This window comes from Mus musculus, chromosome 17 (genome assembly GCF_000001635.26).
Source record: "Mus musculus strain C57BL/6J chromosome 17, GRCm38.p6 C57BL/6J".
NCBI classification, from domain to species: domain Eukaryota; kingdom Metazoa; phylum Chordata; class Mammalia; order Rodentia; family Muridae; genus Mus; species Mus musculus.
The window spans coordinates 24181675-24201777 of record NC_000083.6 but is presented as its reverse complement, the minus strand read 5'-3'; the positions used below and the strand labels follow the sequence as shown (position 1 = coordinate 24201777).

Below are 20103 nucleotides of genomic sequence, written 5' to 3'. Positions count from 1 at the left end.
CCAGCCTTGCTCCCAGCACAGCACACAAAGGACACTGTCCTAGCATCTCAGTTAATCCCAGGTCTTTGGGCTTCTTGGAGCCTGTGAGCTGAGCTATAAATGTTTGTGTTTTCCCCTGGGACCTGTGTATGTATATACATGTATGTGAGTTCCTGTGTGTGGAGGCCAGAGGTCGACATTTGCTGTCTTGCTCAATTGCTCTCCACCTTATCTTTTGAGATAGTCTTTCTCACAGGGACCTGGGTCTTGCCAATTCAGCTAGATTGGCCAGTGAGCACCACTGATCCTCCTGTCTGTCCCTCCCCGGTGTTGGTATTATAGGTATGTCCTGCCACATCTAGCCTTTTATGTGGATTCTGGGGGATTGAACACGTACATCCTCATGCTTCTCTAACGAGCCCTTTACCAACTGAGTCATCTCTCCACCTTTAGACTGTCTTTTGATCTGAACCATAAAGATACTCACTGGTCTATGCCCTCATTGTACACAGTGCCTAGACTTAGAAGGAGCTCTGTGCTTGGTGGCTTTGTCCTTGGCTCATGCCTTCTGTGGCACTGCCTGGGGCTAACGTAGACACAGACTCTAGGAAGCATTTTCTGAGCAGTGTTTCCTTCCAGGCAGAGGCTCTTACACCCTTGCTTTCCAGTCATAGTGCCTGCACCTTGGAATGGCTTGATGAGTATCCTGTCCAAGAGCTGAGGCAGTGCCTCACGTCTTTGTCCTCCAGCACTTGGCACCTTGGCATGCAGGAAGCATGTCTTGAATGCCTATTAAAATGATTAAGCCTCTATGACTCCCTGGTGGCTGTCTTTCTTGGTCCTGCTGTGTACCTAGCCTTGTAAGGTACACCTGCCTGAGACACCTACCTTAGAACTTAGGTCTGTCGAAATTCAAGTGCAACTGACAGCCTGGCTGAATTCGTTCCCTCAGATTCTCATTCTGTATGTGCTGGGGGGCTCTTTTCTTCACTTGCTGTGGGAAGAAAACTGCCGCATGCAGCTCTAGCCCCTGTCTGTGGGCATGAGAGGGGGTCTAGAATGGCTGGGTAGTCTTGGATCTGAGAAGCCCACGTGTGATCTTAGGCATCTTTAGGAAGACCTGCATCTGAACTTGCAACCAGCAAGCAGTCCAGCTGGCCCGTGCTGCTGTGACTCACACCTCGTTACTGGTTACATCTCTTTTGTACCTGGCACGTGCCTGCTATTGTGTGCCACCTGCAAAAGACCCACTATCAAGTTCCCTGTACCCAGCTTCTCAGGGAGTCAACTGTGAGTGCCAGTCACCACTAACACTTGAGAAATTCCTATGCTGTTGCTTTAGGGCTGAGATGGCAAACACCCTGCTTTCTGGGGTCACTGCATAGGGCAGGTTTATTAAGGCTTCCTACTGTTATTCCGCCTTCAAATTTAACGTGGGCCCAAGTCTACCCATTTCATTTCTCTAGTTTCTTCCTTGCCAGGCACACAGGGTGTAACGTGACATTTGGGTATGGAAGTTACAGTCTAGAAGAAGAGTGGGACATACAACAGATGGTGACCATACCTTAGTGTGCCGAGGCGTGGAGGCAGATGTGGATACGGGGGCACTGGTCTGGAGGAGCCAAGAAAGAGGGGACAACAGTGTCCTGCCTCTCTTCCTTCCTGTTCCTTTAGAAGTGACTCGCCTCTGATTATACCTGGGGACTTCAGCTTGCATGGTGTGGCCAGTGCTCCTGAAGCTGCTGTGGGAGGGGCAGGAAGGGTGAGGACAGGAAGGCTCTCTTGAAAGCGGTGACAGGACAAGCCCTGGGCTTGGCACAGTGGGAGGGAGGATTTGAGCTGAGTTGTGGTGGAGCTGTGGAGCATGAAGGTCATGAGATGCGCTGTTTGCCTAGGAAGCAGCTGGAGGTAAGGGACTAGAGCTCACATGACATCTACAGCAGTGACATTGAGGGACCAGAGCGGGGCAGAGCTGGAGCAGGAGCAGAGCCAGAGCAGGGAGCTACATCAGCTATGAGTACTTTAGAGAGAGAAGGGCCTGAGATACCTGTCATTGGATAGCGTCTGGGTCGCCATGTTCTAAAGGACTGAGTCAAGTGCTGTCTGCTATGGGCAGCTGTGTGACTCTGAAGGAATTTAAAAGAAGAAGTGGGGCTGGAGTAGGGCCTCAGTGAGGGTCTAGGGAATCAAGATCTTAGGAAGTGAGATCAGAACCTTGGAGGGGGCTGTGGCACCAAATGGGGATACAGATAAAGAGTTGGGCTGGAGAGGAGAGGATGCTCCTGCCTGATAGCCAGCCATTCTCAGAAGTGGCGGGGATTGGGGAGCACTTAGAGCCAACACCAGGGAACAGGAGAGGTGCTGGAGGCAAGCCGAGAAGGCCTGCCAGGCAGCACCCAGAGCCCAGCATGCTCAAGTCCCGTGAGCAGATGGTTTGATTTTTTCCCCCTCTTTAGCTCTGGTGTGGGTGTAGAAAGCGTGCTTCAGCTTGGCCTCCTCCTGCCTGGCTCTTCTCTGAGGCAGGAGGACAAGACAGGTGGGAGCTGAGCTTCCGTGTGGCTGGTCTAGTTAGCTGCAAACAGCGGAGTGAAGGAGCTGGTGAATGGGGACCGGTGCTCCTGGGTAGCAGTGCTTGGTATGGCAAGGGCCTTAAGAAAGACTGCTAGGCCTGGCATCTTTAATCCCGGAACTAGAGAGGCAGAGACAGGCAGATCTCTGTAAGCTTGAGGCTAGCCGGTCTACATGTGAGTTGTGGGCCTACATAGTGAGAAACTGGGGCAAGGAGAGAGACAGACACTGTGAATATTTGGCCTCTAAGTAGAATGGAGTCGGATGACCTAGGTATATACATAAAGTTTTTAATGCAGTTGTGGGGAGGAGGGATCAGGGAGCCTAAGCTGCTCCCCCCACCCTTCTAGTGTTAGCAGCACAGAGAACAAGGCCGTGGACTGGAGGTAGGTGGCAGAGAGCCTAGTGAAGGGAGATGGGAGAGATGCTGACAGAGAGTAGATGGGTGTGCAGTGGCTATTGGGTGCCATAGGCTAGTGCAGGAACAAGAAAAGAGAAAAAGAGGGTCCTGTTGGGAGGAGAGTAAGAAAAAGCGGTGGGGTTGAAAAGCCAGAAGACCAATGTCTCTGGTCTGTGGGGCTCAGAGGAGGCTAGGTCTCCAAGGGCATATTCTGGAAGTGTCCATGTGGGGCTTCTCCCACCCTGACATTTTGCATGTGAAGGCCCAGGGTGGCCTGTACCCCAAATGCAATACACCCCACTAGGTGGTCAAGCTGCCATTTGACACGTGTACGGTGATTCTGATGGCTGCCACTTCTGTATCTGGTTTCCTGTCAAAAGACAGATCTCTCAAGAATGACAGCCTGGGCTTCACCATCTCAGTGCCCTGGTGGCATCTGTTCCTATAGGATGAGGACAGACCCTCATCCTCAATAGGTAAGCCCCTGTGTGATGTGCCTCCCACTCCCATGGCAAGCTAAGACTTTACATTCTCCTGAACACAGCGAGCCGTGGGTTCTTGCCCTGTCCGTGGATGCCTCCTTACCTTATCTGCCCTCCAACCAGAGTCCCCTGCAAGAATGTTCTGCCACCATGTCTAAGTGTGTCCTGATTATCAATGTGCCTACAATCCACTTTCTTTCAGTACTATCTGTAGTACTCAACCAGGTACCAGAGACCTGAGAGGCATTTGAGAGAAAGTTCTGGATGTAGGATGGATGGATTAGCTAGTGGCTCCCTTCTTTCTGTTTCTTCTGTGCCATCCAGTGCCAGTGCTGAGGTCTAAGGATAGGATGAGCATCTCCAGTGCCCAGGATCCTTGACAACATCCTGAGGTTGTGTGTATCTGTGGAGTATCCAGCAGGTTCTCGGAGGATGGGCACATCCTTGAATGTCCCTGGTGGGTATGAGGAAAGCGCAGGTATAGAGAGGTGTGACTGTCACTCGCTCTTGATTGATACTGTTACCTCTGTTCTTGTCTCTGCCATTCACCTCCTGGTCCAGGCCTGCTGTGAGGCTCGGCACCCCGCCCTGGCCCCTGCGGCTGCCTCTTGTGTCCCTCCCCTCCTCCCCAGCTCGGAAATACACCTTTGGATTACCTCACACACACTTCTCCGAGCACCTGCCCCTGCACACATGCCACCCCAGATGCCCTTTCATGTTTCCTACCTGCTGGCATCTCTATTCTCAGCCACTAAATCCTCCCACACCATTCAGCACTGGGCCAGCTGCTCAGCTTGTCGGCACTCTGAGCATCTCGCCAGACAGCAAACCATCACTACCACAGTGGCTATGGCTGTGCCTTCCCCATCTCCCGACAGCATACATGGGCTCCCTGGCCCTGGAGGCGTGGTCAGTGTCAAGCAGATGTCAAGGTCTGACTGTGTCCTTTAGTGATCTGCATAGTGCATCTCCCCAGAACTGGTGGGCTCTTTTCCTTCCACGTCCAAGCATGGACGTGCTTTGAATTATGCCAGGGTGACCAGCATGAGAGGAATGTGTGCTTATCTATCATATGGAAACGCCCACAGTGCTTCACTGCCTCCTTCTATTGTCCAGTGTTATCTTCGGTGCCTGCTGGGCTAAAGATTTCCCATAGACTCAGGCTGAAGGACCAGTCTCAAGTCTCCATTCTTTATTGCTGTCTGATGTTCCGTATACTCTGGTCTCCAGAGAAGCACGTGGGGATTGCTAAGACTGCAGAGGAAAAGCTGAGCCTGCCAAGCATACAACATGGTGACTAAGGTTCAGTCAGCCAGGGTCCTGTGGCTGGGGCAAGCATTGTAGGCTAATGCTGGGCAGGGGTGTAGTTCCCTTAGGACAGTCTGTCTTTGTTTTTGGTGGTTCTTTGTGGGTGTGGGTGCCTTCCCTGTATCACTGACACTGTAGGAAACTCACAAGTCTGCTGGATTCTGCCTGAAACTGTCTCTGGGGATCAGCCATCTGGACCTCCATGGCCTATTAACTAGCCCTTATCCCCACCCTCTTGGTTGGACTAGACCCTCCTTCCTCCCTGATTCCTCCAACCCAGACATGAGGGTGACTTTCTAACTGCAGGTCTGGGGTGTCACATGTTTAATCTCTCCTGCTTCTCATTTCACACCAGTTCCTTTACACTCACCAGAGACTCTCCAACTTAGGGGTGCCTTCCCCACCTTTCTTCCTGCCATGCTATCCCTCAGTACTTTGTCCTCACCCACCCCACCCCATCCAGCACCCCATCTTTATAGACTTGAGGTATTTGTGGTTGTGGGTTCCTGGGGCAGACAGGGCTCTAAACTAAAAGTTTGTGGAATGAACAAAAGTTTGGAGCAAAGGGAGATATTACTGTTGCTGGCTCCTCCATTGCTTGTGACAGAGACGTGTAGCTAGGAAGGGAGGCCAGGTGCAGATGTGTTACAATGTCATCCTCGAGGCACAGTCTGAATGTCACAGGATAAGGAGTTTGTTTTCAAATCTACCTGTTTGGAAAAGAGGTGAGAAATGCAGTCTCATGACTAAAGCCGTGTTTGGGGACAGCCTGGTGGTGTTGGAGAAGGACCTGCCTGACCTTGCTGAGAAGGGAGCTAGGGCAGAGCTGACTGTAAAGAGGTGCAGATCTCAGGAGAGCACTGACACTGTGAAGGCTCACAGGCCTTAGGATTTCAACAGACCGGCAGATCCTCCTGTGCAGGGGACTCTCCAGTGCGCCCTTCCCCCCCCCCCCCCCGTCCCATTCATCTGAAGTGGAGTAAACAGCCTATGCTATCAGGCTGTCCTCTCCACTGGACAGGATGGACTGTGAAGCAGAGGCAGCCTCTGTAGCTGAAGGAGGGGTGAGGTGAGGCCTCTGGTATGAAGGCACCAACCACTTGGTCACTATCCAGGATGGGGCTCAGTTTTCCCGTGCTCCCTTTGTGACCTTTCCACCTGCCTTTGTGACTTTTCTACTGTTGTGATAGACACTAAGACCAAGGGAACTTATAGGAGACAGAATCTATTGGGGTTTACAATTTTGGGCGAATTCATGACCATCATGGCAGGGAGCATGGCGGCAGCAGGCAGGCATGGCACTGCAGCAGTAGTTGAGAGCTTACATGTGATCCACAAACATAAAGGAGAGAGAGACAAACAGAGAACACTAGCAAGAGAGCTAGCCAACTGGGATTGGTGAGCACCTGTTCCTAGTGACACATTTTCTCCAACAAGGCCACACCTCCTGATCCCTTCCAAACAGATCTATCAACTGAGGACCCAGTCTTATTCAGACTTCCACTCAGCTCCACCTCGTGGCCAGAGACCTGGGATGCTGCTCAGGATGTAACAGAGAAGCCAGCCCTGATGAGTATGGTTCCCTTTCAGCCTCCTCCTGGCCACCTCCCTCTTCTGTGGGCAAAGGGTAGAACAAAGACTTTACTATAGATGAAAGATGTTGAGTTTTGAGTTTCCCGGCAACATCTACTGCTTCCCTGATCTTTGGTCTCACCCTTGCACCCGTAGTGCAAACCCAGGGCAGTGCACTATGGGCAGAGGACACGTCCTGTGACACGTGCAGGCATCTCCTGGGAAATGTCATCTGATCAGCAACATAACATTTTGGTGAACTAAAGAGCATTTCTTTCCACATGTTTTTTTTGTTTTGTTTTGTTTTCTTTAAAATACACACTTCCCATCTTCATTTTCTTTAAACTTTAGGAGAGGCTGTGAAGTGGGGAAAGAGGCGGGTCTGGGCAGGCAGGGGAAGGAAAGCTGTTTAAAGAGGCAGTTTGTGTGTGTGTGTGTGTTGTACAGAGGCAGTTGTGTGTGTTGTAAAGAGACAATTGTGTGTGTGTTGTAAAGAGGCAGTTGTGTGTGTATGTGTTGTAAAGAGGCAGTTGTGTGTGTGTGTGTTGTAAAGAGGCAATTTTGTGTGTGTGTGTGTGTGTGTGTGTGTGTGTGTGTGTGTGTGTTGTAAAGAGGCAGTTGTTGGGGTGGGGGTTACCACCAGAACTCAAGCTCTGGCTTCATTGCCTCTTCAGGACTAGCCACTGGGATCGAGTGCCAGACCTAAGACTCTTGAGTGCAGCCTCAAAAGAGACATGTAGGTGACATCTGAGCCATCCTGGCCTGTCTCCTGAGGGATTGCTGTCTTTCAACAGTTTCAGTTCACTTGTCACAGAAGAAACCTCTATTAGACATGCCCTTCCGCACCCCACCCCCATCTTAGCATAAAACCCAGGCACCTCTGTGTGTGCATGTTCTGCCTCATGCTGGCCACACTGCTTCTGGTGTTGGCTGTACATTTGCCACACATTTTCTCCTTGGAGCTTGCCCTTCTCACACTGTCCCCAGCACTGCTTAGCTCTTCTCCCAGCTGCATCAGTTTCCTTCCTCCAGCTCAGATGTCATCTCTTGGGAGATGCTTGCACCGTGGACCCTCAGTAAAGTAGCCATTACCCTACAGACCCACTCACTATACGGAGACCCTACCGTCTGAAACTTTCACCAGCTGTCACTCCATACATCTGACAGGTGTCAAGTAACATTTTTTCCTGCTCTCTGGGAATTACTGCTGAGACCCAGAGCTGAGTGCCCCAGACACAGAGTGCCTCCCAAACTAAACACGTGCAACTGTAGGAGAGGGAGCCAGCCGAAGGTGCTACTGGAGAACCAGCTCTTCTCGGGTGAGAACTTGAGGGTGCACAGAGGGACTTTGAGACAATGCAGCAGCGCAGTGTCTATGATGACAAATCACAGCCCCCAGGCTGAGGGAAAGTGACTTCTCAAGAGCACCTTTCAAAGTGGCAGCGCCTGTGCAGGGTATGTGCTGTGTCACCCTAACGTCACCCCACCCAGCAAGCCCAGAGGCAGTACTCAACTCAAAGGTGTTACTGAGAGCCAGTGTCTCTAAGGGTGGGTGTTAGCTATTATTGCAGTTTCCCACAAAGCCACTACCTTGTGGGGATGGGAGGCTTGGCCCAAGAAGCTAAGTCTGGACCTCGAAGACAAGCCTGCCTGACTTCTTAGTTGGCTTGCTAGCCTCATTTGCACCTACCTCTCCCCTCTCTCCTTGACCACACCACACAATGTCTGAGGAGTGTGGTTTGTAAGTCTGTGTGACATAAGCCAGCCAGCCGACAGACTACCAGAGAGTCAGGTCAGCTAGAGAGCCTCATCTCCTTGGGCCTGGGGAAGCTCGCTCAGTGAGGACAGTATGTACTTAGCATATAAGAGAGCCTAGGTTGGATCTTAGCATTAAAAAAAAAAAAGTGAAAAAGAGCCTGCTGTGGTAACATTTCTGTAATCCCAGCTCTCTGGTCGGGGAAGCCGAAGTTCAAGGTTACCATCGGCTAAGTAACGGTTCCAGGCCGGCTTAGTTCACTTGAGAACCTATCTTCAAAATGAAGGAGCGAGGCCAGCTGCAGTGGTGCTCGCTTTAAACTCAGTCCTCTGGAGGCAGAGCAGGCAGATCTCAGAGTGGGAAGCTAGTTTAGCTCACAGTGAGTTTAGGCCCACCAGGGTTACATATAGAGGCCCTGTCTCAAAGCACCAAAACCCAAAACAAAACAAAAAAATGAAAGGAAAAGAAAAGAAAAGAAAAAAACCCAAAACTTAATTCTCCAAAGTGTGGGTATAAAAGCCCGGTTTATTTTATGTTTTTGATGAATTTCCTGCCTTCCTCACTTCCTCATTTTAATGAGCAGTATTTAAAATGTGACTTAGTTGTGACGTGTGTAAATGTAAGAGAAGGTTTTGAAGGCCGTTTACCGCAGCAGTAGTTGCAGTCTCAGTTGACAGAGCTGGGACTAATGAAATGACCCGAGCAGTGCTCTCAAGTTTTGCTCTGTAATTTGCTCTTCTCCGACCTTTGGTGTTTATGCATCCTTTTTTTTATTTTTTTCAGAGACAGGGTTTCTCTGTGTGGCCCTGGCTGTCCTAGTACTGACTCTGTAGACCAGGCTGGCCTGGAACTCAGAGACCCGCGGCTGTACTGACGCCCTGTTGCGTCCTGTGCACTGCCTGTGTGCTCATGGCTTCATCTCCCCTATATCTAGAATCTAATGTGGGAATCACACCCCCAGTGCTCTAGAAGAGCAGCCAGTGTTTCCAACCTCTGAGCCATCCATCCAGACTGTTGATGCATTCTTTTATCACATGGCAAAAGCACCCTGAGCCCATCTTTAAAGATTCTCAAATTTTATTTTATGTGGTGTGTATGAGTGTTTTTCCTGCATCTATATGCATGCACCATACGTATGCCTCTTGCCCTGTGGGGTCAGAAGAGGGTGTCAGATCCTCTGGAATTACAAGGCAGCTGAGCCCAGATTATAGATGTCTGGAGAAAGCCTCGTGTACCTAGTAACATCCTGGTCCCTTTGAGGGGGATGTGAGGGCTATGGTCTCACTGCCTCAGGCTCCCTCTGGTTCCAGCACACTCCTGGACCTCTTGCTACAGCACACAGCACTGTGTCTGTTTCCTCCTTGAAGTAGCTCTTTGAGTAGTACCCTCAGTACCTCCAGGACTTGTGCAGGTCTCAGTTTAGTGTTCAACTGGAGCAGGCTGGCCTGGTCTGCTGAACTCCTGTTCTATTTATAAATGTTTTTATTCTGCTCAGAGGGAGCAGGTCTTTGTCACCTAGACAGAGTGGGCCTGTGGTGGCTCTGTAGGTTTTTAGCCCCAGAACCAAACTCTAACGATGACTCAGATGTAGGAAATCGTGTTGTGTGGGCATGGCTGAGGGGAGACAGGCAGGTGGGCCTGCTGACTTCAGAGCACTGCAAGAGGGACCCCCGCACCTGCCCCAGAAGGAGGTGCTGACCAGGCAATAGGACTGCTCCTGCTATCCAAAAGACTTTCCCACTGGGACACACAATGAAAATCAATTTAATAGGATTATAATGCTTGCATCAATTTTGGGGTTGTTTGTAGTGCCAGATATTAAACTCGGGGCTTTAGTCATGGCTAAGTACTGTAACACTTAGCTACACCCTCAGCCCCAGAAAACCTTGCCTTAATTAAGGCTTAATATGAAAAGGCCCTGTAAAGACTTATCAATGGGGGCTGGAGAGATGGCTTAGCAATTACGAGCACTTGCTGCTCTTGCAGAGGGTGTGGCTTCTTTCCCAGTACCCCACATGATTGCTCAAGGCTAGCTGTAATTCTAGTTGCAGGGGATCCAATGTCTTTTTCTGGCCTCCGCTTTTTCTGGCACTACACAATTGTGATCCTCTTTCAAACATGCAGGCAAAGCTGGGCAGTGGTGGTGCACGCCTTTAATCGCAGCACTCAGGAGGCAGAGGCAGGTGGATTTCTGAGTTTGAGGCCAGCCTGGTCTACAGAGTTAGTTCCAGAACAGCCAGGGCTACTCAGAGAAACCCTGTCTCAAAAAACAAAAGCAAGCAAACAAACAAACAAACAAAAAAACAACAAAAAAAACATGCAGGCAAGTACTCATACACATAAAATAAAAATAATTGTCTTTCTTTTTTCTTTTCTTTTTTTCGAGACAGTGTGTCTCTAACTGTCCTGGAACTCCCTATGTAGACCAGGCTGGCCTTGAACTCACAGAAATTCACCTGCCTTTGCCTCGCAAATGCTGGGATTAAAGGAATGAACCACTACACTTGGCCTTTTTTAAGTGGAAGGAAATTCTGTACCAGAGTATGGTGGTATTTCACAACTCTGGAGGCTGTGGCAAGATGATCACAGCCTTAAAGCCAGAATGTGTTGCAAAGTAAGACTGTCATTTAACAACAACACAACAAAAAGGCAGGGGCAAGAGAGATGGGTCAGTGCTTAGGGCATTGACTGCTTCTGGAGAAGAACCAGGTAATTAAAAAAGGAAGGCAGAGAGGTCACAGTTGGGCTAGGGGAAGATGAGGGGGTGCTCCAGTGTGGGAGATGGAGCAGTTCTGGGGGCACTGGCAATGATACAGCAATATGAAGGCACCTGACACTACTGAAGCACCTTTTTGTTTGTTTGTTTGCTTGTTTGTATTCTATGTGTATCTTTTTGCCTGCATAGATGTCTATGCACCATATATGTGCCTGGTGCCTATGGAGGCCAGAAGTAGGGATTAGAGCCCCTGAAACTGGAGTTACAGATGGTTTTGAACCACCATGTGGGTGCTGGGCCTTGAACCCAGGTCCCCTAGAAGAACAGCATTGGCTCTTAACTACTGAGCTATCACTCCGGCCCTGAGGTGCCTCAAACGTGGTTAGAACAGAGGCTGAGAAGAAGGCTCATTGGATATGGGCTTCCTGTGCAGCCTGATGACTGAGGTCAGATCAGAACCCATATCAAGCTGGACTCAGGAGCATGCCTATGGAATGTCGGCCTCAGTGCAGTGGTAGGTGAGTTGGCCAGAGACAGGAGAATCCCTTAAGCTCACAGATAACTAGCCTGGTGTGTGCAATAGTGAATAAGAGACCCAGTCGCAGCGGAGGTGGAAGGGACCAACACTCAAATTTGTCTTCTGATCTCCAACAAGTATGCTTTTGGACATACACTCTCACACAAAGACTGTTTAAAATGGTGTTTAGCATATATTTTACCAAACAGAGAAGAAGCATAAAATCAAGGTGTTTTCTTAGATAGTCCTACACAATAGGATTTTCATTATAATTCAGTTGGGTGTGGTGTTACACGCCTCTAGTCCCAGCACTCTGGAGGCAGAGCTTGAGGACAGCCAGGGCTACACAGAGAAGCCCTGTCTTAATAAACAATAAATAAAATTATTTTAACTCAGTAGCATTTTCTTTTTCTATTTATTTTCTAGTTGAACTTTCTAGATGCAAGAGAAATCAGAGTGGTGTGAATATTTACCGCAAGTCACTGAAGTGGACCCCTGTGACATTGTTGGACAGTTCTACCATCCAGATCAGAAAGGTCAGCTCAATGTATGTGGGTGAATACTGGGCTTGTGTGCCCAGGACAGCAGCCTTTGTGTAAGCTTCAGAACCCAGATCGACGGGCTGTTATAGCTGATGTGCGTGATCTCTTAGTCCTTCTCACCCTTGCCTTTCTCATCCACTGCCCTTTCCTCTTCTTTTCTCCCTTCTCTCTTTTTGTCTTCTTGCCGGAAGCCAAGCATAAGGCCTTATGCATACTAGACAGGCGCTCTCCAGCTGAGCTCCGTTCCAGCACTTGCTTTTTTTTTTTTTAATCTTATGTATATGAGTGTTTTACCTTCATACCTTTCTTGTTTGTTTGTTTTGTTTTGTTTTTTGAGACAGGGCTTTTGTTTTTTTTGAGACAGGGTTTCTCTGTATAGCCCTGGCTGTCCTGGAATTCACTTTGTAGCCCAGGCTGTCCTAGAACTCAGAAATCCACCTGCCTCTGCCTCCTGAGTGCTGGGATTAAAGACGTGCGCCACCACCGCCTGGCCCTGCATACCTTTTTTAAGATTTATTTTTATAATAATTTTCTTATTTTTTGAAATTATAATGTAGTTTCATCATTTTCTTCCTCCAAGCCTTCCCCACTTTCTCTCTCAACTTCATGATCTCATTTTCTTTAATTGTTGTCAACACACACACACACACACATACACACACACACACACACACACACACACACACTTAAATATGTAGATATGACCTCTCTGTCCATACGGTGTCACTTGTATGAATATGATTTCAGGACTGATTACTTGGTATTGGATAACCAACTGGAGAGCTCTTTCCTGGGGACAACTATTTCTCCACCTCTCAGCCGTCCTTGGTTGCCTGTGCTTCTCTGTCTAAGACTAAGCTTGATTTTTTGTTTAGACAGGGACTAACTATAGAGCCCTACCTGGCTAAGAACTCACTGTAATAAACCAGGATGGGCCTTAAACTCACAAAGGCATGCAACACCATGCCCTGCAAGGTTTTCATCACCCCCCCTCTGTCTGTCTGTCTGTCTGTCTGTCTGTCTGTCTGTCTGTCTGTCTGTGTCTAATTTGATTTTTGAGACAGGGTTCCTCTGTAAAACAGAACTGTCAGTCCTGAAACTCACTTTGTAGACCAGGCTGGCCTCGAACTCAGAGATCGGCCTGTCTCTGCCTCCCGAGTGCTGGGATTAAAGGTGTGTACCACTATGCCTGGCTGTTTTTGTTTTTGTTTTTAATGTATTTTATTTTATATGTAAGGGTATTTGGCCTGCATGTACATTTGTGTACCATGTGTTTGCCTGGTGCCCACAGAGGTCAGAAGAGGACATCAGATCCCCTGCATCTGAAGCTACAGGCTGTTGTGAGAATCCTGACATGTGGGCTTGGAACTGAACTCAGATCCTCCATAAAAACACCCCATGCGCCGGGCGTGGTGGCGCTCGCCTTTAATCCCAGCACTTGGGAGGCAGAGGCAGGCGGATTTTTGAGTTCGAGGCCAGCCTGGTCTACAGAGTGAGTTCCAGGACAGCCAGGACTACACAGAGAAACCCTGTCTCGAAAAAACAAAAAGAAAAAAAAAAAAAAAACCACCCCATGCTCTTAACTGCTGGGCCTTCTCGACAAAGCCTATTTATCTGTCACTGAGGTCTCACTATGTAACTTAGTCTTGGATTTCCTGTGTAGCCCAGGCAGGGGTTGAACTCATGATCTTTGTGATTCCCCTTCTCCAGAGTTCTGGTGTTTCAAGCATGGTGTGCTATATCCTGCTCACCCACGCCATATGTGTGTCTGGATCACAGTGGCTGCCGGGTAGTGAGATGCTATCATCTCCCCTAAGACTCCTAGCTGTAGTTTAATTGGAACTAAGTGTCTGGTTTTGAAATTTCAGCACCTTCCACTTGTCCCTCAACACGGTTACTACAGAATTCCACCCCAGGCTCTGTCTTACTCTACCAGTGGCTTCCGCTGGAATTACCTGTCGGGAGCTTAGCCTTTAGGCTGCCGGTCGGATGAAGATGAAGCTGATTTAGAACTTCTTCCTCGGGACTGGGGCGTGGCCCGGTGGTACAGTGTTCCATCCAGCATAGGTTTCTCTGTATAGCCCTGGCTGTCCTGGAACTCACTCTGTAGACCAGGCTGGCCTTGAACTCAGAAAATCCGTCTGCCTCTGCCTCCCGAGTGCTGGGATTAAAGGCCTGCGCCACCATGCCCGGCGGGCTTTTTTTTTTTTAAAGATTTATTTATTTATTATATGTAAGTACACTGTAGCTGTCTTCAGACACTCCAGAAGAGGGCATCAGATTTCGTTACGGATGGTTGTGAGCCACCATGTGGTTGCTGGCATTTGAACTCGGGACCTTCCGAAGAGCAGTTGGCCCTCTTAACCACTGAGCCATCTCGCCAGCCCCGGATTTTTTTCTTTGTTTTTTTCTGAGGCAGGGTTTTCCTGTGTAGCCCTGGCTGTCCTGGAACTCACTCTGTAGACCAGGCTGGCCTTGAACTCAGAAATCCACCTGTCTCTCCCTCCCAAGTGCTGGGATTAAAGGCATGCACCACCACCTCCTGGCTCTTTTAAGTATTTTTAAAGATAATTGCATTTATATTTTTTAAAGATAGAGGTTGGGACTGGAAAGGGCTCAGAGCTTAAGAGCACTGGCTGCTTTTCCAGAGGACTTGGGTTCGATTCTCAGAACCATATGGTGGTTCACAACTGTCTGTAACTCCAGTCCCAGTAGATCTGACACCCTCCTTTGGCTTCTTTGGGTACCATGCATGCAATGGTGCACAGATACATCTGTAGGCAAAACACCCATACAGGTAAATAAAATTAATTTTAAATGTTTTTTAAAAAGATTTTTCGGGCTGGTGAGATGGCTCAGTGGGTAAGAGCACCCAACTGCTCTTCCGAAGGTCTGGAGTTCAAATCCCAGCAACCACATAGTGACTTACAACCATCCGTAACAAGATCTGACTCCCTCTTCTGGAGTGTCTGAAGACAGCTACAGTGTACTTACATATAATAAATAAATAAATCTTAAAAAAAAAAAGATTTATCATCGGGCATGGTGGTAAATGTCTTTGATCCCAGCACTCAGGAGACAAAGGCAGGCGGATCTCTATAAGTTCCAGGCTAGCCTCGTTTACAAAAAGAGTTCCAGGACAGCCCATGCTACACAAAGAGATCCTGTCTTGAAAAATTAAAAAAGAAAAAGAAAAGACTTATCTCATGATTTTTTGTATCTTGTTGTTTTATGTATGAGTTTGTCTGAATTGCTTATGTGCAGTGCACATAAAGGATGGTGGATCCCTTGGAACTGGAGTTAAGTTTTAAACTTCCTGAACAGGTTACTGGGAATTGGCCTCAGGTCCTCTGGAAGAGCAGTAAGCACTCTTAACCATCCAGCCATCTCTCTGGCCCATGATAGAGTCAGGCTTTCCGAGCATTGCTGGGAGCCTGTCCTCAGCTTCTCATTGCTTGGAACATATGACCTATCTGAGAGCAGATGAACTCTGTGAAGAGAAGTTGTTCTCCAAAGTCAGTGATGACTTCTCAGAGCCATTATTTATCTTTCTAGGCCTTTTTGGAAAAATGAAAAAAACAAAACAAAACCCAAGTCCTTTGAAATGTGTACTTTCAATGCATTCACTAAAATGGTTTTCAATCCTACAGGGTGTGTGGGATGACAGACTGGTTAACAGAAAACCCCCGAAGCTGGGGCTGCAGGATTTAGCTGCTTTTTGTTCCCTTCCTGGCAGCCTAGGACCTGCCTTGTGGGCACACTGGGCACCATGGACCCCCCAGGGTACAATTGCTTTGTGGATAAGGACAAGATGGATGCATCCATCCAGGACCTGGGGCCAAAGGAGCTGAACTGCACGGAGCTACAGGAGCTGAAGCAACTGGCACGGCAGGGTTACTGGGCTCAGAGCCACACCCTGCGCGGGAAAGTGTACCAGCGCCTGATCCGGGACATCCCCTGCCGCACAGTCACACCTGATGCCAGCGTGTACAGTGACATTGTGGGGAAGATTGTGGGCAAGCACAGCAGCAGTAGTCTGCCCTTGCCTGAGTTTGTAGACAACACTCAGGTGCCCACCTACTGCCTGAACACACGGGGTGAAGGGGCTGTGCGCAAGATCCTCCTGTGTATTGCCAACCAGTTCCCTGACATCTCCTTCTGCCCTGCCCTGCCTGCTGTGGTGGCCTTGCTACTGCACTACAGCATCGATGAAGCTGAGTGTTTCGAAAAAGCCTGCCGCATCTTATCCTGCAATGACCCCACCAAGAAGCTCATTGACCAGAGCTTCCTGGCCTTTGAGTCTTCCTGTATGACATTTGGGGACCTGGTGAACAAGTACTGCCAGGCAGCCCATAAACTGATGGTGGCCGTGTCAGAGGACGTCCTGCAGGTCTACTCTGACTGGCAGCGATGGCTCTTTGGGGAGCTGCCCCTCAATTACTTTGCCCGTGTTTTTGATGTCTTCCTTGTAGAAGGCTACAAAGTATTGTACCGAGTTGCTCTGGCCATCCTCAAGTTCTTCCACAAGGTGAGAGCAGGACAGCCCCTTGAGTCAGACAATGTAAAGCAAGACATCCGAATGTTTGTCAAGGACATTGCCAAGACAGTGTCCCCTGAGAAACTACTAGAGAAGGCCTTTGCCATCCGCCTATTTTCCCGAAAGGAGATCCAGCTCTTGCAAATGGCCAATGAGAAAGCACTGAGGCAGAAGGGTATAACTGTCAAACAGAAGAGGTAGGTGGGCCCCAGGGTCATGTGCATGTGTGCCCGTGCTTCTCTGTGTGTGTGTTTGTGTGTATGCTTGTATACATGTGTGTGTGTGTGCACCTGTACTGTGTGTGTGTGTGTGTGTGTGTATGCGTGTGTGTGTGTGTGTGTATGCTTGTATGCATGTGTGTGTATGCTCCTGTGTGTGCACCTGTACTGTGTATATGTGTGTGTATGTGTGTGTGTGTGTATGCTTGTATGCATGCATGTGTGTGTGCTCCTATACTCTGTGTGTGTGTGTGTGTGTGTGTGTACCTGTACTGTGAGCATATTGCATCTGTGGAGTGGGAAGCTTTAGTGGTACGCATCCTTGAGGTCTGAGCATGAGTCTGCTTCTTGCCTTCTGTCTGTCCACCTGTCCACATGTGAATACAAAGACATTAGAAAGCAGGAAGGGCTTTGCAGTTATGGCCTTAACAAGACAAGGAAGCTGGGTATTACCAGGGGGTCAGAAGGTCCAGCAGTTTCCAGGCTGCCCTCCTAGAGGTCACATCAGAACTGCCCCTGCTCTGCCCTTCTAGCTCCAAGCTTCATGGCTGGCATTCTTCTGAATGCTGACTGTGGCCTCCCGTCCCTGGAAGCAGGGTTGGGAAGAGTCATGGTATTTGACATGATACTAGGTTACTGACACATGGCTGGCTGCTGGTATGGAGGTCACTTTCTCCTGGACCCGAAGGAAGGCATATCTGGGGACCGGTACCCACCACTAACCTCACCTTGTCTGTTTTATTTTTCTTCCTCTCCGTGTCCGTTGCTTCCTCCTGTTTCTCAGTGTCTCACTTTCTAAAAGGTAGGTCTGAACCTGAACCCTGATGCTTGCCTTCTCTGCCCTGCCTTTCTTCCAGCCACCTCTGCCTCTACTGCTTGGTGTCTCCCAAGGCCTGCGTGGCTCTCATGGGCTGGCTTCTGCTTGCTGCTTTAGCTTGTTGATGCAGGCACTGTCTGTCTGTCTGTCTGTCTGTCTGCCTGTCTGCCAATCTTTCTGCCTCAGTTATATGATCTGCTGGTGCTTGGCTGGCTCTGCAGTCTTGTCTTGCTGGAGGCTTACTTCATTTGTCCTGGTTTCTTAAAGAAAATGGCTTTTGTCCTCTGTGCCTCCAGGCTGGGCACTCTCCCATGTATCAGGAGGGAGGGGGGACTTCTAGGAATAATTTCACCCCATTTCCAACTGGCACCCAGAACCAGGCTGCAAACCTGGCTGGGTAGGTGAGACGCACTTTCTAGGCTGTGTACTAAAATGAAGCCGTGGGGCCACAGAGTAGGGGTAGAGTCAGGACTATGCTCACTGTGGGCTCTGATCCCTCCTCGCTTTTCCCAGGCAGTTTGTGCACTTAGCTGTCCATGCAGAGAACTTCCACTCAGAGATTGTCAGCGTGAAGGAGATGAGAGACATTTGGTCCTGGATCCCTGAGCGCTTTGCCCTCTGCCAACCCCTCCTGCTCTTCTCATCACTGCAGCATGGGTACAGCCTAAGCAGGTGAGGGGCCCCCAACACCTTGAGAGTCACATCCTGTACTCCACTTCCAGGAAATCATAGGGTAGCTGGAAATAAGCCTTTGAACCTGGGACCCTCGTAAGTCATGCCTCGTCCTCCAAGGCTTGAGAATCAGGAGCCTCTCGTCCTGGTTTTCTGTCATTTCTAGGACAGGTAGACACGGAGGTCCTTGCTGTGTGTACCACAGCTGAGGGCCCTGTGTAAGCACCATGAAGAAACAAATGTCAATGTTCCTGTCTCAAGAGCTCAGACTTGTTAGGGGAAGTTACTCAAAGAGTTCGCCCTGACCTCCCTGCTATCCCCACCACTACGTCCATCACAGGCCTGAACCAGGTGCCCCTCCCCTTTGTGGGGCTCTGACTGTGTAAGCCTCTGGCATTCTAACAGGGGCACTCTACCCTCCAAGCTAGCTTGCTCAGGTACAGGTAGTATTCAAGTCTCAAATGACAATTCACAAACTCTTGACCACCCTACCCCAACCTGAAGGCCCTGCCTCCAACCACACAAGCATTCTGGTTTGGTTGAGTTCCTTCTTCCAGCCCCTGGGAGTGCCTGAGCGCCACAGTGGCACTCACCTTCTTCACGTCCAGGGCTCAGCTCCCCTGGGTCTCTGCTTTCTGCTTCCAGCACTCAGCGTTGCCTGAGGGGACTACACCGTGAATCCGCTCCTTTGTCACACCAGGGCAGCCCGGTCTGGGTGCAGAGTTCTTGGCCACTGTGGACAGAGGTGGCTGGATAGGAACACAGTCCCTAGGCCTTGGGACTGAGGTTGGGAGGGTCAGGGAGGGGATGCAGGGTAGGTAGCACATTTGCTCTCTGCCCCCAGGTTCTATTTCCAGTGTGAAGGACATGAGCCCACCCTCCTGCTCATCAAGACCACTCAAAAGGAGGTGAGGAGCCTGGCTCACTAAGCTGGTACCAAGTCCTGAGTGTGCCACAGGGGACGACAGAAGTGACCCAGAGGGTTCACTTCCCCGAACTCAGCCCTCTCCCATACCGTTTTTGCCTTCAGTGGTAGCAAAGAATGCAGGCTACACCAGTCCTAAGCTGAGACTTGGTCACTCAGCACACCGGAACAGGAGGGTGCTCCTGAGGGCAGAAGGCACAGTCTCACGCAGTTCCCTCCTCAGGTCTGTGGGGCTTACCTGTCAACAGACTGGAGCGAGAGGACTAAATTCGGAGGCAAGCTGGGCTTCTTTGGGACTGGAGAATGCTTTGTTTTTAGGGTGAGTTGGACTGAATGTGGGGTCCCTCTGGCCACGCCCTCCTGCCCCAGCTGTTCCCATTTTCTCAGATGTTCTAAGCACTTCAATCTTTCCTCCAAAACTAAATGCAGGCCCGGTCTGCAGTGGGCCAGGGTTTCCCTGACCCCAGGCTGTCCCAGAGGCTGGTAGAAGTCACCAGGCCATGGACCTGGGCAGCCCTGCACAGGAGCCCAGCTTTATTTCCACCGTTCACTGTGGCCAAGATCTAAAGCATTCTGTTGTTTGCTCTGGATTTGCTGGTTAGGCTGTGAGAACCCCAAGAGCTAGCAGGGCCTCATCTGTAATGTGGCATGTCATTGCCACAATCTCTACTCAGGGACTCATAAGAGTCATGGGATGGAGGTGGGCTGTACCTTTGGAGCATGTGAGGTGGCCCAATGAGGTGTCACGTGGCAGTAACTGTGACTGTCACTCATTCATCCCCAGCTGCAGCCGGAAGTGCAGCGCTATGAGTGGGTGGTCATCAAACACCCAGAGCTGACCAAGGCAACATCCCTCAAGTCTTCAGAGGCTGCAGGCAGTTCTTCCCTCATCAGCCACTGCTCTTCAGACCCCGCTGATCGGCTCTCCCCTTTCCTGGCTGCCCGGCACTTCAACCTGCCCTCCAAGACTGAGTCCATGTTCATGGCTGGAGGCAATGACTGCCTCATCATTGGTGGGCACCTGTTCCCTTCACCCCAGACTGGGTCCTGCCTGTACTCGGAGGGGACTTGTGGGTAGCTGAAGCCTCTGTGCC

General features: G+C 49.8%; 1 protein-coding gene across 8 annotated transcripts in view; it reads left to right on the top strand.

Annotated features, from left to right (window-relative positions):
* The window catches only part of Tbc1d24 (TBC1 domain family, member 24), a 30132-nt gene that overhangs the window by 3785 nt on the left and 6244 nt on the right, over nt 1-20103 (top strand). For 2 of the 8 annotated variants that reach the window (NM_001163849.1, NM_001163847.1), the window contains exons 2-8: nt 11725-11834; nt 15577-16574; nt 17380-17397; nt 17926-18084; nt 18929-18992; nt 19233-19328; nt 19794-20022. In NM_001163849.1, the coding sequence (NP_001157321.1) occupies nt 15610-16574; nt 17380-17397; nt 17926-18084; nt 18929-18992; nt 19233-19328; nt 19794-20022 (1531 nt within the window). In that variant the 5' untranslated portion in view covers nt 11725-11834; nt 15577-15609. Of the gene's footprint in view, nt 1-1820; nt 1888-3251; nt 3424-11724; nt 11835-15490; nt 16575-17379; nt 17398-17925; nt 18085-18928; nt 18993-19232; nt 19329-19793; nt 20023-20103 lie in introns of those variants that run through there. The other 6 variants (NM_001163851.1, NM_173186.4, NM_001163852.1 and 3 more) reach the window with 5 other exon arrangements.